We start from the raw sequence: 15143 nt of genomic DNA on the forward strand, positions 1-15143 counted from the left end.
ACTATGGTTGCTTGTATTCGCATGCATCTCTCCTCGCGACTGGGCCTGCAGCTATGTGGTTGTGCGTGACAGTCATCTCTGGACTGTGCCTAATGACTTGGTATGAGGACTCCCAATTAGGAGTCTAGGCCTGTGTCCTCTCCATTCTTATCAGCAAACCACTTTTTCTGTCCAGTACTGGACAGTATGTATGTGAGAGCGACGAGGGCATACAGCACTCATTTCCTGCCTGTGTAGGGTCACCCGACACGGTCACGTGGGTGGATGCCTTCTCGCACATCAGTTTGGTTGCTTTGCCTGTGATGGGATTGGTGTCCGATATCACACAATATCCGGAGGGGATTTGCCTTTACCCTGGAATGGGTGGAGTGTAGCCTCCCACAGAGTGCCTGCTCCACTGCGTGTTCCTTTCATAATGGGGCTATGCCAAGGCTCCACAAGTCCTTAAGTAAAGCAAACTCACGTCCAGGTCGCTGGACTACTGCCCAGTTGGCACCGCCATTGTCTACGTCGGGGTGTATTCCACCAGGTCATCGCAGATTCACCGGCGTCCGACGGAATTTCCATGGTATGTCCACCAGCGTTGCCTTTGGCGTTGCCGTCTTAGACTTACCTCGTGTAAGACCGAACCCGCCACCGATGTTCATCCGTACATTCCCCAGTTCTTCTGGAAGTTCTGGTTATCGGATGCGTACGGCTGTTGAACCTCTGACTCATATCACCGCATCTGATTCTGAATCTCTCTCAACTTAATGTCAGTGATCCGGATTCGTCTAGGCGCACCCTCGATGACCATCGCGTGCATATCTACGACGTCTTTAACAATACTCTGTCCGAAACGCGTCGTGTTCCGGCACAAACAATCACCGTGTTTCAGGACTTCCTTTCTGACATATTAGACGAAGGCTGTCAGTCTGCCGTACGTGCAGCAGAGCAAGCGTTTATGCGGCTAGAGAACGAGGTTGAAAGAATCCTCGCAGACCTCATATTGAGAGTTCGTTCATTGCAAAATGGCACTCGGTCACTCGAAAGAAAAGAAATACCAATCTCAAACCGTTCTCGCGATCGGCTCCTTCGGTATTTTGTCTTCCTACGCTATCGCAACAGTAAATCATACGAGTCGACAATCGATAGCTTGACTCAACGCGTCATGGCTGAAAATGGTGCCACTGTGAATGCCTGTCACGCTTGGCATCGGGTCCGTAGGCGTGCCCTCCTCAGCAGTTATCACTCCTTTCTACACCATGAATTACTTGACACACGCAGGCTTTCTCGCTTCCAAGGCTTGAATTGTTGGAACTTTTGTCGGGCAGACATCTGTGTCGGGGTCGCTGCAGAGGGATGTCAATATGTGTTGCCCGAGACTTGCTTTGCAACCCTCGACGAAGATTTCAGTAGGGACATGTAGGTGTCTTGCGGTTTTTCTATCTGCAAATGATTTCACGCATGTATCTCAGGTCATCCTGCCACCTGCTGTTTCCAGTCATGCCTACCATTTGTTTATATATCTTGGGCACACAGGATGCGGAAGATGCGCCTATTCCGTCTATCCCCAATGGTAGCGACGGAGAGGCAAGGTGTATCGATGTCGACCTCGAATCTGCCTCCGATGTCCACCTGCGTAATGCTTCACTCCTCCAAACCCATCCATCCATCCTGTACTTCTCTTCACTTACCTCCGTTGTGCAAGCCATATCCAGCTACGACGTGTTTCGTTGGATACCAGAGCATCTTGATTACTCCCGCCTTAAACAACGCGCGCGGCAGAAAGCGACTCTCGAAACGGTCACTAAGACGTTACTCATCAAGGGCAGTGTGGTGCTAGTAGACTTGACTGATGAGGTCACCAAGGTCGGCCAGCATCCCGTGTTCCACGGTGGTTTTGCAGATGTATGGAAAGGTGTGTGGACCAATTCAGCTGGAGAATCCAGGGTGGTGTGTACTGTTCTAACCGAATCCAATTTGGCGGTGATGTCATTGACAATGAGGCTTCGGTTCAACAGGTGGCCCTCAAGTTCCTCCGTCAATGCTATGGCGTTGCCCAGGATGTACGGGAGAAAGTCCTCAGGGTAACTTCATAACTGCCGTGATATTCGTTGTGTTTCTCATGATTCGTTAGCGCCTAAAAGCCGAGGTGATCGCATGGTATCGTTTGCAGCACCCCAACATCGCCCCTCTCTACGGCGTCATTCAGTCTGCAAACTCAATGGCAATGGTGTCCCCTTGGTGCAAAAATGGCACTATTATGCACTATCTTGAAAGAGAGGACGTGCAACCAGATAGGCTGGCATTGGTACGTGAATTTTAGTATCTAATGAACTCCTGCCGTTCCCAACAAAACAAATAAGTTGTTGCAAGTTGCCTCAGGAGCGAGCTACCTGCACAATATGAAGCCTGTCGTTGTGCATGGTGACCTAAGAGGGGTACGCGACCATCCACCTCGCGTTTCTCTGGTCAAGACATTAAACTTGTTTTAGACAAACATTCTCATCAGTGATGCTGGTACTGCCGTCATCACAGACTTTGGACTTTCCACGGTCATTGAGGAGCTGTCACTTATGGAGTCCGGTTTGCAAGCTGCGAAGCTAAGATCGTCTGGGCACCGTGGTTCAACGCGTTGGATGGCGCCTGAACTGTTTATTGCACTCGTCGACGATGAGGTTCCACAAATCACAACCGAAAGTGACGTCTACTCCTTTGGATGCGTATGTCTGGAGGTCCGTCCTTTTTTTTGTTTGATAGCGAGAGGACATCATATATGTACGTATGTCAGGTGGCTACTGGATACCCGCCATATGCTCACCGGTGGAACGACCCCGCTGTGACCGTTGACATAATGCGAGGCGTCAAACCATCCAGGGGTGCACCGACGACATGCAAGATCGTGTTCACTGAGAAACAGAAGGAGGAGTTCTGGGAGATCCTGAACCAGTGTTGGGATCCTATCCCCATGCTCCGACCAAGTATGGCTTCAGTGAGGGAGGCACTTGCTACCATGGCTGGCTATTGTACGTGATAGCAGTAGGTGGTGATTTGATGGATTACATGATTGCTGAATTGCAGCAGCACATCTAACTTCGATATTACTGGTACATTTTTAATGCACAAGTTGGTACTAAGCCATTGCATATACAGTGTACATTACTATGTGCCTATCTGCTAGCATCTCCATGGAAAATCATCTTTTTGTCAACTATGTTTTACCTGGCATGCTACTGTAGAATGTACTCTTGGTTGGGTGCAATAGCCAACTGAGGTGTCCATAACTATGCTACCCAAGTGTGAAAACACAAGAATATATAATACAGCAAAATGCATACCACAATACTAAGTTAATTAAATGTAGGCACAAGCAGAATAAGAAAAGCAGAATATACATACAGCATGGAATAAGTCTATTTATGCTGGGGAAAGTCCCACAATGCTCTGGGAATGGGTCCATCTAGCCTGGAGAAACCCTTTGGCTTAGGTCTATTTTTCCACTATAAGAATATATGGACCCAACAGGTCTCTTGGAGGAGGTGACTGAAATGAAAGAACACTGACAAAAGGATGCTGTCAGTGTGTCACACAATGTCATACAACATGTTAGGGCAGTTGAGCAAGGGAAGCTGTTTTACACAACAGCAAAAGCCACCAATGACTGTTATGCTTCCGTTTCCGTCTTTCCGTTTTTCGACTTGTCGCAGTCACGTGCATCACGTGCCTCGTCGCGTCCCTGGTGGTCGTCGTGGTGTTAGGAGTACGGATGTTACGCAGAGACCTCGGATCACCTGTTGTCCAGGTATTTCCAACGCCTGTCGAGACTCATCAACCGTGATCCGTCCGTGACGTTCACCGCTCTTGTGATCCCCGTGATTGTAGAAATGGCTCGTTCCCTTTCTCCGACTCTTTCTGACTCACATATGTTACCAGTATATTGTACTATAGATCCGGTGTCTGGCTCCTCACTGCGCATTGATGGCGCAGTCGGTATAGCCTTCGTTTCCCTCACTACCCCCATCTTTGACACCGGTTGACTCATACTTATTTCAGTGATTACTTTGTTGACTACTGCGGATACGCGTCGCGACGCGTCTGTCGCGACTGGTAGGGTACCCGTACTTAGGGGTATATAAACCCACGTACTTTACCTTGTATCCTCAGTTTTTCGATAGCCTGCAACAGAGCTAATTACTTCGCTTTCATCCTTGTTCTCTCTCTGCGCGAACAACCTCAGGGACTCGCCAGTAGACAGAACCTCTGTCAGATAATCGTGATAACTCTGCCATAGGGGTTACGACAAGTTTGGCCCGTGGACTCCCACCTCGCGCGCTTTGTGCCTATTCCATTTGAAGAAGTCACCGCGCCCGGGCATAACAATGACATGTCAAAGCATGTGATGAGAGGATTGCCACAAGCACATCAAACTGTAATATTACTGTCATCATCCATACATTCTATTTGACCTTTTCCATTGCACTATTGCTGTCTTTCACATATGGAACCAGTAGAAGGAAATTTACATCGCAGTCTCTTTGGTAGTACATTTTCAGAGACAGAGGTTTGAGCGAACATGTGGAAGTACGCCCACAATCACCTCTTGGCAATCACTTACTAAAGTGCATTCGGCGTTCCACCTACCCACCTTTCACGCACTCTCTTCTGCATAGAACCCATCAAAATCCCAACGGTCTTCATGCTCGCCCTCGCGCATCCATCCCAGCCTATTCTGCGTCAACATTGCAATACGCAAGAACACAGTTCCATCCAGCTCTTTCAGCCCTACCTTCTCCTCCGCCTCGTCCTCCCTAGCCAGCTGCGCAGCACTCAAACTCCGGCCTTCCACCGGCCCAGATAGTTCACCTTTCCTGCGGGTGCCGTACAGGGCAGAATAATGTGCCAAGGCACGTTGCGCCTTGCACAGGTGCTCGTTGGGGTGAACAAGCACAGTTTGAATGAGAGGAAGCCATGTGTTAGGCGTTTGTGCTAAATCTGACGATGGGTCCGGTAGGGTGCCTGGGGCAGGAGATGTATGCACTCCGGGGACTTTATGTAGCAGATGTTGCGTCCCTTCGTAGAATGCTCGGACGTCTAGTTTTGGGCGACCGCGAGCAACATAGAATACGAGGGACGTGATGAAGTACGTGAGGAGAAAGAGCCTGCGAGACGAATACTTGGGAATATTCGCAACTAAGCTCGGAAGAAAGAGCGACGAGGTCAAAAAGATGCATGAGGAAGAAATCTGCCTTGAAGCGTTGGTTCGAGACATGACCACCGACCCCGTAGATCAAGGTGTTCACCCAAGAGAGCTCCTCGACCGCGTCGGCCAGACTGACTTCGGAAGATATATCGAACTTCCACATTTCCACGTATTCGCGGATGGCCTTGCCGTATCTCTTGAGGCCCCCGGCAAGGAGGCCACCTTCGATTCGTTTGACGTTGGAAAAACGAGGATCACATGCGATGAGAGATAAAATCGTCAATGCGCTCCGCGTACCACCTTTGATATTAGGTTCGGAGACGACGTCCGGGAACCAGGCTCTGTCGATTAAGTCTAAGTTGGAAGGGTGTACAGCAGTCATTGCCAACCCTATATTCTCGCACAGTGAATCAGCATGACGATATTAAAAACGGATACTAATACCTTCTGCGCTGACACCCGCCAGGCCAAACTCTGCTCCAAAACCGGTATGTATGAAAGGGTGAATGGCGCCCATGACGAATCGGGACAGCATTGCGGGTTGTTCGCCACCATCACGAGTAAAATTAGCAGCAGAAGAGAATACATATTCTTCCAAACACTCTGGAAGGCCGCGCTTGAGGACCTCAGCTGAGAAGAACTTGAGATAGGCCGCGTAATAGCTATATAATAAATCCGCGATTAGTTGAAGATGACGGACTAGTGTACGGGTGGGACAAAAAGGAGGGACTACGTACCGTTCATCGTCGAGATGCTTGTGGACGTTATCGTGTGTGATGTGTCCAGGCGATTCGAATGCAGGCCGCTGATACACACAGTGTGTCGCATATGCGGCATCTATGACTGGACCACTAGCGCCCATCGCCCAGATAGAAAGCAGGTGATGTGGGGCATGACTAATACAAAGCCTGTCAATTCTAACATGAAAACGAAAGCACCTGAGCGCACTTGTGGAATCCTTTGTAATTGAAGAAGATATGCCAGGCAACGTGGTTGTGGGACAACGTTCGGATGAGAGCATCTGTCGATTCAGGATCAGCCCCTGGAAATCTCTGAGGGCTTATCGCAGACAGAGGAGGGTTTGGGACATAGAAAAGCTGCTCCATGTAAGGTGGCTTGGGAGGGACTTGGATGGTAGCAGCAGCCTCGGCCGAGTACGGACTGATGCCATGTGCACTAGTAGGCGGTACGACGACGGGGATCTCAGGCTTGCGGTGAAACGGGTAATCAGCAGTCTGATCAAGCTCGGGGGAAACCTCAGCCATGGTTATCAGCACAGATCAACAGCGCGGGGAAAAGATGGGAATTGAAAGCCTTCTGGCCCCCAACTGAGCATATGCAACCATCCTTATGTACGACCACTATCCGTGACGTCAGCTGATTAAGTCAAATGATCTATTCATTTGTAAGAGGGCGCAATGTCACAGTGATATCCATTTCAGTAGTCGGGCACTAGGCCTTCCCTTGTGCTTCCAACATTGCCAAATCGTCATACGCCTTCTGCTCAAACTCCTGATAGTTCCAAATCCCAGTGTTAGCCTCACCCTGGACTACCCAACCCAACGCTGCACTCGTGAGCCACGCAACTCGTAAGAACACCGAGCCGTCCAGGTAGGCGTAGTTGGGATCCACATCCACCCCATCCTTAGACAACGACTCCATCACAAAGCCAGCTTGCCGGTGACCGTACAGTGTCGCAAAATGCGCGAGTGCACGTTGGAATTTGCACAAGTGCTCGTTTGGATGGACGATCGCATTTGCGAGGATTGGGTACCACGGATTGGGGACTAACGCGTACGGAGAGTTGGGGGACGGAAGAGCGTCAGATGCAGCAGCGGGCTGGGGACCCGGAAGAGTCGTTGAGTGCTTTGCAGACGGGGAATTTGGGAACGGCGGAAGCGGGGTGGCGGTAAATTCTTTCAACGGGAAGGGGGATCTCCCACGGACCACCCACCACGTGATGCTTGTCAAGAAGTGGGCACGAAGCAGCAATGTCTGAGACCGACGCGATATATGGGCACAAAGGGACGGCAAAAAGAGAGCAGATGTGACGATATGGCCGCTATACAGATAATCAGCCCATCAGAAATGATCAGATCCGGCCATATCGCATGAGATATACACACGTGAAGAAGTCGGCACGATATTCGGCATCGTCACCATCCCAGCTTCCGACGCCGTACATGAGCATGTCGGCGAAGATGATCTCCTCTAGGTACTTTTCCAAGTCTTCTTGGTTCTCGATGTTGCAATCCCACATTTCGGCGTACTTGTTAAAGATTTCGCCATGTGACTCGAGCATGGCAGCAAACTCGTGCTTGTCGAGAACTCTCGAACCGAAGAAGCGCGTATCTCGGAGCATGAGTGACAAGATATTCAGCGCTCTAAGGCGTGTGCCAGACTTGGGCATCCATTCAGGCTCTGAGTTGGAAGTGAGTGAGACCAAGCGCTAATCTGTACCCCACATACCTTGTTTCTCTAACTCTGTGAGTGGAGTGGTACGCTCGGGAGTAAACAGAAGGCGTGAGATGAGCGTCGTCGCGCCCGCAGGATGGACGGCAGTCCAGGCCAGACCTGCAACAGGCGGGTGAACGGATGTAGCGGTGGAGCGAATTAGTTCCGTACCTTCCGCGATCATGCCTAGGAGGCCAAACTCGGCACCATATCCGACGTGAATGATGGGGTGTAAAAGAATTTCCAAGAACCTGTTTAACATTTCTGGCTGTTGAGTGCCCTCCTTTGGCATCCTAATGTTGTAGTAATCAGAGAAGATATATTTCTCTATGATATCAGGGATGGTCGCGCCAGGTTGGAGGACGATACAGTGGAAGTAATCGAGATACGCATTATAATTCCTAGGATGGGAGATGGGTTGATTGATCTGGGGGGATCTGAGAGGTAAGGACGTACTGGTCATTTCCGAGATAATCAGTGAAATTGTCGTCGGTGATCACCACGTTTTCGGGTGCAACGAATGCAATTCGCTGATGGTCAAGATGAGTAAGCTCATAGGCGGCGGTAATCACCGGGCCTGGTGCCCCAAGTGCGTAGATGGCGAGCAAGTGATGAGTGGAATGGCTGATCGCAGAGGGAAGTCAGATCGAAACGTGGGCATGAGAGGGCAGGACATACTTGTGGAAACTGAACTGGTTGAAGAATACGTGGCTCCTTTCGTGGTTGTCTCTGAGTGCGGTGAGTAACGCAGCCAATGCATCGGGACCGTTGTTCGCGATGCGAGTAGGAGCCAACACAGACGGGGGTGGTTTGAGCCCGGGGAAGAGACGGGCGAGCACCTCCGGGGAGGAGGGTTTAGCAGGGACAATGATCTCTGGGGGGGAAGACGTGGCCATGGTTAGTAACTAAATCACTGGGATGTGGATTGCCTCTGGCTTTTAAGGCCTGGCTGTCGTCGATAAGGCGTGGTTGTCATTGGGCTTAGTCGGCTGCAGCGGAGAGTATACGGAACAGCTAGCACAGGCTCGGCTAACTGATTGGATAAGCACAGGGGCTATTTTGCTTATCTAAGCCATGACTCGAGATTTGCCATCCGGCCTCCGACTTCCGAAAGTCCAATTACCGCATGGCCATCTCGATTTATTATCGATATCTCAGACTTGCCTATCGACATCACCGACCATCACTGTATTTTTCTGGCATGCACACCGCAGGGGCAGGGGAAGGGGCGCCACCAGTGGATGGTGTCCCATCCAAACATGCAGGTATGAAACTAATGGCACCTGCTACTAATTTTAAGACATTGATGATCATCTCTTACAGCTAAAAAAGAGGCAAAGAGGCTGGAGAAAGAAGCTAAATTAGCTGCAAAACAACTTAAACAGGCTGCCCCTGCTTCAGACAAGAAAGCGAAGGTGGACAAGGAGAAAACATTGAAAGTGGAAGAGACTGTTTTCGAGAACATCACTCCAAAGGGAGAGAAGAAGGGTATGTCGCATGATCAATGTTTTCGTCTCAGTCTCTGAGGAGGACCCTGCGTTTTCAGACATGTCTCAGCCAATGGCCGCAAGCTATAATCCGCACGCCGTGGAGGCCGCTTGGTACGATTGGTGGGAGGCGCAGGGATTCTTTAAACCTCAGACACAGTCTGACGGGACCGCCAAACCCGAAGGACATTTTGTCATCCCCGCCCCTCCTCCAAACGTGACCGGGAGCTTGCATATTGGTCACGCGCTCACCGTTGCCATCCAAGACTGTCTGGTGCGCTGGTGAGCATCAGCAGTTTCTCCCAACATTCAAATCCACACTGACTTCCCGTGTTTGAAGGAACCGTATGTTGGGAAAGACGACCCTTTTTGTCCCCGGATTCGATCATGCTGGTATCTCCACCCAGTCCGTTGTTGAGCGGAGGCTATACAAGTTAGAGGGAAAGACGCGACACGATCTGGGCAGGGAAACTTTCCTGGCGAAAGTTTTGGACTGGAAGAACGAGTAGGTCGATTTGCACGCGTGGAATTTTGATCTCACTGACCGTGATGCAAGCTATCAAGCTCGTATCACTAATCAGCTACGCAGGCTCGGAGGAAGTTATGATTGGGATCGTGTCGCATTTACCATGGATCCAGTCAGTATCTGGGTTTTGCGATGCAAACTCTCTGCTGACGCGTCACAGTCACTCTCGAAAGCTGTCATCGAGACATTTTGTCGGCTGCATGAAGGGGGCATCCTTTATCGTGCTAATCGCCTTGTCAACTGGTGTGTCAAGCTGAATACCACACTGTCCAATCTAGAGGTATAACCGAGACTCCCAAGGAAAACATAGTTTTGACTATCAGTACAGGTAGATCAAAAACAGCTAGAGGGTAGAACCCTCTTGAACGTACCGGGGTATGATCTAAAGGAGAAATTCGAATTCGGTGTAATTACCTCTTTTGTGTACCCCATACAAGGCTCGGGTACGTGTTTTTTAAATGACCTTTCCCTCTAATTAATGGAATTGTTTTGTAGACGAGAAGATCGTCGTTGCTACTACGCGACCGGAAACAATGTTGGGAGATTCCGCAATTGCAGTACATCCTGATGACCCTCGGTATAAGGTGAGCGGCCGTGCAAGTCTACATACCCATCTGCTAACATTTGCCTTAGCATCTCCACGGAAAATTCGCTAAACATCCTTTTGTCAACCGCCTTTTACCCATTGTTACCGATGCTATTGTGGTAGACATGGAATTTGGCACTGGTGCCGTGAAGATCACACCTGCCCACGATCCAAACGACTACGAAGTTGGTGTGCGGCACGGATTAGAATTCATCAATATCCTCAACGACGATGGAACATTAAATGCCAATGCGGGTGAGAAATTCCAGGTTAGCATTTTGGTTTTGCTGGGACAATGGTATTGACGGCTTCCTAGGGTATGAAAAGATTCCATGCGAGGAGAGAAGTCGTTAAAGCGCTCACGGAGGCCGGCCTTTTCATTGAAATAAAAGACAATCCAATGCAAATCCCTATCTGCAGGTACGTGGTACTGTGCATCGCTATACCCCGATCGCCTCAATAAACGACAGCAAATCTGGAGATATCATCGAGCCCATACTGAAACCGCAGTGGTGGGTAAATTGTAAACCACTTGCAGAAGAGGCAATCAAGGTATTAATTACGAGTTATCCTAGTGGAATATTGCAATAACCTGAATTGTTAGCGTACTCGTAATGGGGAACTCATGATAAGTCCTAAGCAGTCAGAGGCGGATTGGTACCGGTGGCTGGAGAACATCCAGGACTGGTGTATCTCGCGTCAACTTTGGTGGGGCCATAGATGTCCTGCATACTTTGTTCGTGTTGAAGGCGTTGAGGCTGATGTCAGTGTCCTTCGTGCATCCTCATGGCACTATCTGACCAGATGCAGGTCAATGATGGCAAAAATTGGGTCGTCGGACGAACACTTGAAGAAGCTACTGCCCGAGCCAAAGCCTTGGCGAATGGTGCCAATTTCACGCTCGAGCAGGACGAGGACGTTCTTGATACATGGTTTTCGTCTGGTCTCTGGCCCTTCTCGATCATGGGATGGCCAGAACGGGTACGTCGTCTCTATTCCTACGAATTTCAGGTAACAGATGCATACAGACTCCCGATCTCTCTCATTACTATCCTGCGAGCATGCTTGAGACAGGATGGGACATCCTCTTCTTCTGGGTGGCTCGCATGGTTCTACTCGGAATCTACCTAACTGACAAAGTCCCGTTTTCGGAAGTGCTATGTCACGCCATGGTGCGCGACGCCCACGGTCGGAAGATGAGCAAATCCTTAGGCAATGTCGTTGATCCTTTGGATGTTATCTACGGACTACCCCTCGCGGATCTTCATAAGAAACTTTATGAAGGTAATTTAGATGAGAAAGAAATTACCAAGGCAATCGCTGGGCAGAAGAAAGATTTCCCTAGAGGGATCCCGGAGTGCGGTACGGACGGCCTGCGTTTCGCTCTCTGCGCGTATTCAGGAGGAGGTGAACACAGTTCTCCATTCTTCGATCGCACTGCGCTGACCATACCTGGCAGGACGGGATATCAATCTCGACATTCTCCGCGTGGAGGGATATCGAAAGTTCTGCAACAAGATATTCAACGCAACCAAGTTTGCTATGCTCAAGCTGGACTCCACGTTCATTCCGAATGCTTTACCGACTGCAAGTACGCGTACTGTATCATCTTCGTTATTCTAATACCCAACGCAGCCCACTGGAAACGAGAGCCTCGTGGAAAAATGGATCCTTCATAAACTCAACATAGCTTCAGCCAACGTCAACAGTTCTCTTGAGCAAAGAAATTTCATGGCGGCTACGACGGCAGTTTATAATTTCTGGCTCTATGAACTTTGTGATGTGTTCATCGTACGTTCCTCTGTCTGATCCTAGATGTACTAGCTGATTCCACCAACAGGAAGCTATGAAGCCAATGACTGATCCCACAGTTACTTCGGAGACTCGCGTTTCGGCGCAGCAAACACTCTATACATGCCTTGATTACGGACTCAGGCTTCTTCATCCGTTTATGCCTTTTGTCACTGAGGAGCTCTGGCAGCGCCTCCCTCGTAGAATAAATGACGGCCCATCCATAATGGTCTCCAGATACCCAACGCAGGTATGTTGCAACGCGATTTTAGACTGTATTGTGTCCATGTCTTTCTCTATTCTGTAGGATGCATCTTTCGTCTTTGATGATGCCGAGAGTCAATTCGAACTTGTCTTTTCTGTGGTCCGTACTGGTCGTTCACTTGCGGCATCATACAATTTGCAGTCGGACATCCAATGTGAGTTTTCCTGCTCAATACCTGTGATTCGTCACTCATCGTGAATTGCTCAGTGTTTATTCATGCCAGTGATATTGCGGAAACGGCACTCCTCGAATCTCAAGCACCGACTATAGGTTCACTAATTAAAGGGTGTACAAAGGTGGCGGTTATAGGAGATTTGTCACGGTTGCCACCTGGCTGTGGGTCAACTGCCCTGTCTCCAACAGTTGCTGTATACCTAGCTGTTCAGGTAAGCCCGACGATAGGTGGGTGATGGACTGACCTGACAACTAATCATGATGCAGGGCTTCATTGATCTCGAAGCTGAGGTCGCAAAGTTGGAAAAGAAGATCCACGCTGTGAACCTCAACCTTGACAAGCTATTAAAAGTCACGTCGCAACCTGACTACCGAGACAGCGTACCAACGACAGTGCAACAAGCCAACGAGGATAAGGTTAGTTTGAGCTCTGAATGAATCTTACTTGTTGTCGTGTTTATAATAACACTACTTCTTGTAGCAAAAAGTGCTTGAGGCAGAGATTGCGGCTTTGCAGCAATCCAAGAGCATGTTTCAGAAGTTGCAGTGAGCATTTTTGCATAAAATAGGTTTCAAATGTATTAGTTACCTCCACATCGAGTTTTATTCTTGCTCCATCCTTGACGTGAGAATACCCCTTGAAGGCTTGAACTTCCGTAAGGTTTGTGAGCTATAATTCACCTGAGGGATTCCAGCTCCAAGCTGGACCAGTCCCAGATTCATGATGTGCATGACTGGGATGTTACACTTGGTATTCTTGTGAATACATCCAACAGCTGTTGGAAATACTTAATAGTTCCAACCATCTGGATCACTCTAGATTTACACATTACAATACATGTGTACTATCACATGACATGCTCAGTCATCCAGCTCCACAGTGATGTCAGTATGACATCACTTATTGCATCATATTCCATAGCATTCTGTGCTATTCCATACTATACATAGTAGTAGTTTCCTTATACACTACTGGTCCATGCATAACTCTACATGTATATAAACTCAGGGATATTCTCCCATTATCCCTATCAAATTCTACATTTGTTCTACTGTTCTCTCAAGAACAAGAGCCCCAACACACTTACTTTCAAACCTACCATCAAACTCAAGTATAAGGTAAGTGCTCTTGTCTTTGCTCTTTGTACTGTAGCCTATCCTCTGTGCAATAGGTTATGAGCCCTGCCTTCTAGGCATGTGCTATTTACTTTATTTGCATAGATCAATCACTGCCAATGGGCATATCACTATGGATAGAGTAGGCCTAGATGCACTAGGGTTTGTGGTAGTCACTTTCATTTTGTCACTTCTTGTGGGCTGTTACCAGTCCATTTTACTTGTTTATTATGGAGCTTTTTCAGCTAGCAACTTGCATCAGCTGTTTATCAGCTTGACTGCCTTCTGGATGATGTTTCTAGGACTCTCCACATGGTGGTGACTCCAACAGTGACTTATTGCTCCTGTCATCACAGTCCAAGCCATTGCTGCCACTCATCATATGCTTCCTGCTCTGCCTCCTCACTACTTACATTTTCATCTTCCTGACATTGACTTTGAGCCTGATTTAGATCCCATACCACCATACACCAAGGAAGGAGCAGTTGATCCTGCACCTCCTCATTGTGCTCCTACACCTTTGGCTGAGGAGATTGTGGCTTTAAATGAGTTGCTCCAACCAGAGCTCATTCTCACTGTTGTTGGCAACATCACAGAGTTTGATTTGCTTTAAAACTTGTTCATCACTATTTATTCAAGTTATGGGAACTAATTGACTTTAAGAATGTCTCTTGTCATCACAAAGTGTCTTGAAACCCAAATTGCTGAGCATTGGGATGGAATGTATGAGGGTGCCAAGTGGAGGAAGTATGTGGTAAAGGAGATCATAGAATTTATGGAGATGTTGTATGTATGCAAGTGCTCATCTTGGTGTGAGGTGGTGCCATCCTCCATGGTGTTCTTCAAGAGGCCAAACCTGGCCACATATCTCATTCCCCTAACCGTGGTCAAAGTTGCCTGGAAGCATATGCCTCACTTCCCTGATTTTGACTCTCCTTTCTTCTGTCCCAGTATCCACATTGCTTATCATGGTTATTTTACTGACTTCATACCCAAACTTACTCACTCTTCCTCTCCTCACGCTATAGCCAACTTTAATGGCTGCGACCTTCTGTCAGTCACTTACAACAACCCCACTCTCTTCACTATTCCTGCATCCACCATCACCCACAACACCTTCATTTATATAACCTACAATGCCCACATCCTCTATTCTGATGGACCCTTCTGTGGTATCATCCCACCTCTTTGGGTTTGGCATGAATATCTTGAGTGCCATTTCTGAGGAATTTGGGCTGACAGCACCACCGACATTGCCTGCATCCCCAGGTGGTTCCATGAAAAATGAAGAGGAGGAGATGCATTCAATGGTAGGCTTCTCGCCTTTACCAGAGGGCTTAAGGTTCAAGGAGATATGGGTACTGTCATGCAATACTCAGCCTCTAATAGGCATCTTGGATGGGTTGATGGAGCTGGTCATAGACAGTTCTCTTACTGGCCCTCAATGGAGGATGTTCTTTGAGATCTCAAACGTACCATGGAGGATACTACTTTTGACTATTTCATGCAACCATGACACTGCCTCTCACCTCCCAATGCTCTTGCTAGAGCTTGCCTCTCAC

General features: G+C 48.6%; 4 protein-coding genes across 4 annotated transcripts; 2 read left to right on the forward strand and 2 right to left on the reverse strand.

Annotated features, from left to right (window-relative positions):
• The first annotated feature begins 185 nt into the window (after positions 1–185).
• Positions 186–3189, forward strand: F5J12DRAFT_825221 (kinase-like domain-containing protein). The gene is made up of 9 exons (XM_051745465.1): positions 186–568; positions 624–691; positions 760–1404; positions 1458–1935; positions 2004–2069; positions 2120–2293; positions 2349–2423; positions 2478–2717; positions 2774–3189. Exons 1-9 carry the CDS (start codon positions 566–568, stop codon positions 3014–3016), a joined length of 1992 nt encoding a protein of 663 aa, XP_051600773.1. The 5' UTR covers positions 186–565; the 3' UTR covers positions 3017–3189.
• Positions 3190–4554: 1365 nt separating this feature from the next.
• F5J12DRAFT_935431 (uncharacterized protein) lies at positions 4555–6288 on the reverse strand (the record flags this gene model as incomplete). The annotated part of the gene is made up of 5 exons (XM_051749612.1): positions 4555–5155; positions 5196–5572; positions 5627–5844; positions 5920–6078; positions 6131–6288. 5 exons carry the CDS (start codon positions 6286–6288, stop codon positions 4631–4633), a joined length of 1437 nt encoding a protein of 478 aa, XP_051600774.1. The 3' UTR covers positions 4555–4630.
• Positions 6289–6518: 230 nt separating this feature from the next.
• Positions 6519–8626, reverse strand: F5J12DRAFT_50184 (uncharacterized protein). Its single transcript, XM_051739742.1, has 5 exons — positions 8315–8626; positions 8093–8260; positions 7652–8037; positions 7309–7603; positions 6519–7244 (listed from the first exon to the last, which is right to left on the reverse strand). The coding sequence occupies exons 1-5, from the start codon at positions 8530–8532 to the stop codon at positions 6635–6637; spliced, it is 1677 nt and encodes a 558-aa protein (XP_051600775.1). The 5' UTR covers positions 8533–8626; the 3' UTR covers positions 6519–6634.
• Positions 8627–8682: 56 nt separating this feature from the next.
• Positions 8683–13082, forward strand: F5J12DRAFT_825244 (tRNA synthetases class I-domain-containing protein). The gene is made up of 21 exons (XM_051745466.1): positions 8683–8901; positions 8960–9124; positions 9183–9405; positions 9464–9628; positions 9680–9761; positions 9810–9929; positions 9978–10092; positions 10145–10233; positions 10283–10504; positions 10552–10655; positions 10706–10787; positions 10840–10998; positions 11046–11216; positions 11264–11642; positions 11695–11822; positions 11871–12026; positions 12076–12276; positions 12334–12445; positions 12499–12677; positions 12733–12882; positions 12947–13082. Exons 1-21 carry the CDS (start codon positions 8763–8765, stop codon positions 13013–13015), a joined length of 3210 nt encoding a protein of 1069 aa, XP_051600776.1. The 5' UTR covers positions 8683–8762; the 3' UTR covers positions 13016–13082.
• Positions 13083–15143: the final 2061 nt, after the last annotated feature.

This window comes from Pisolithus orientalis (genome assembly GCF_024613125.1).
Source record: "Pisolithus orientalis strain OTSU chromosome Unknown F5J12scaffold_11, whole genome shotgun sequence".
Classification (NCBI taxonomy): domain Eukaryota; kingdom Fungi; phylum Basidiomycota; class Agaricomycetes; order Boletales; family Pisolithaceae; genus Pisolithus; species Pisolithus orientalis.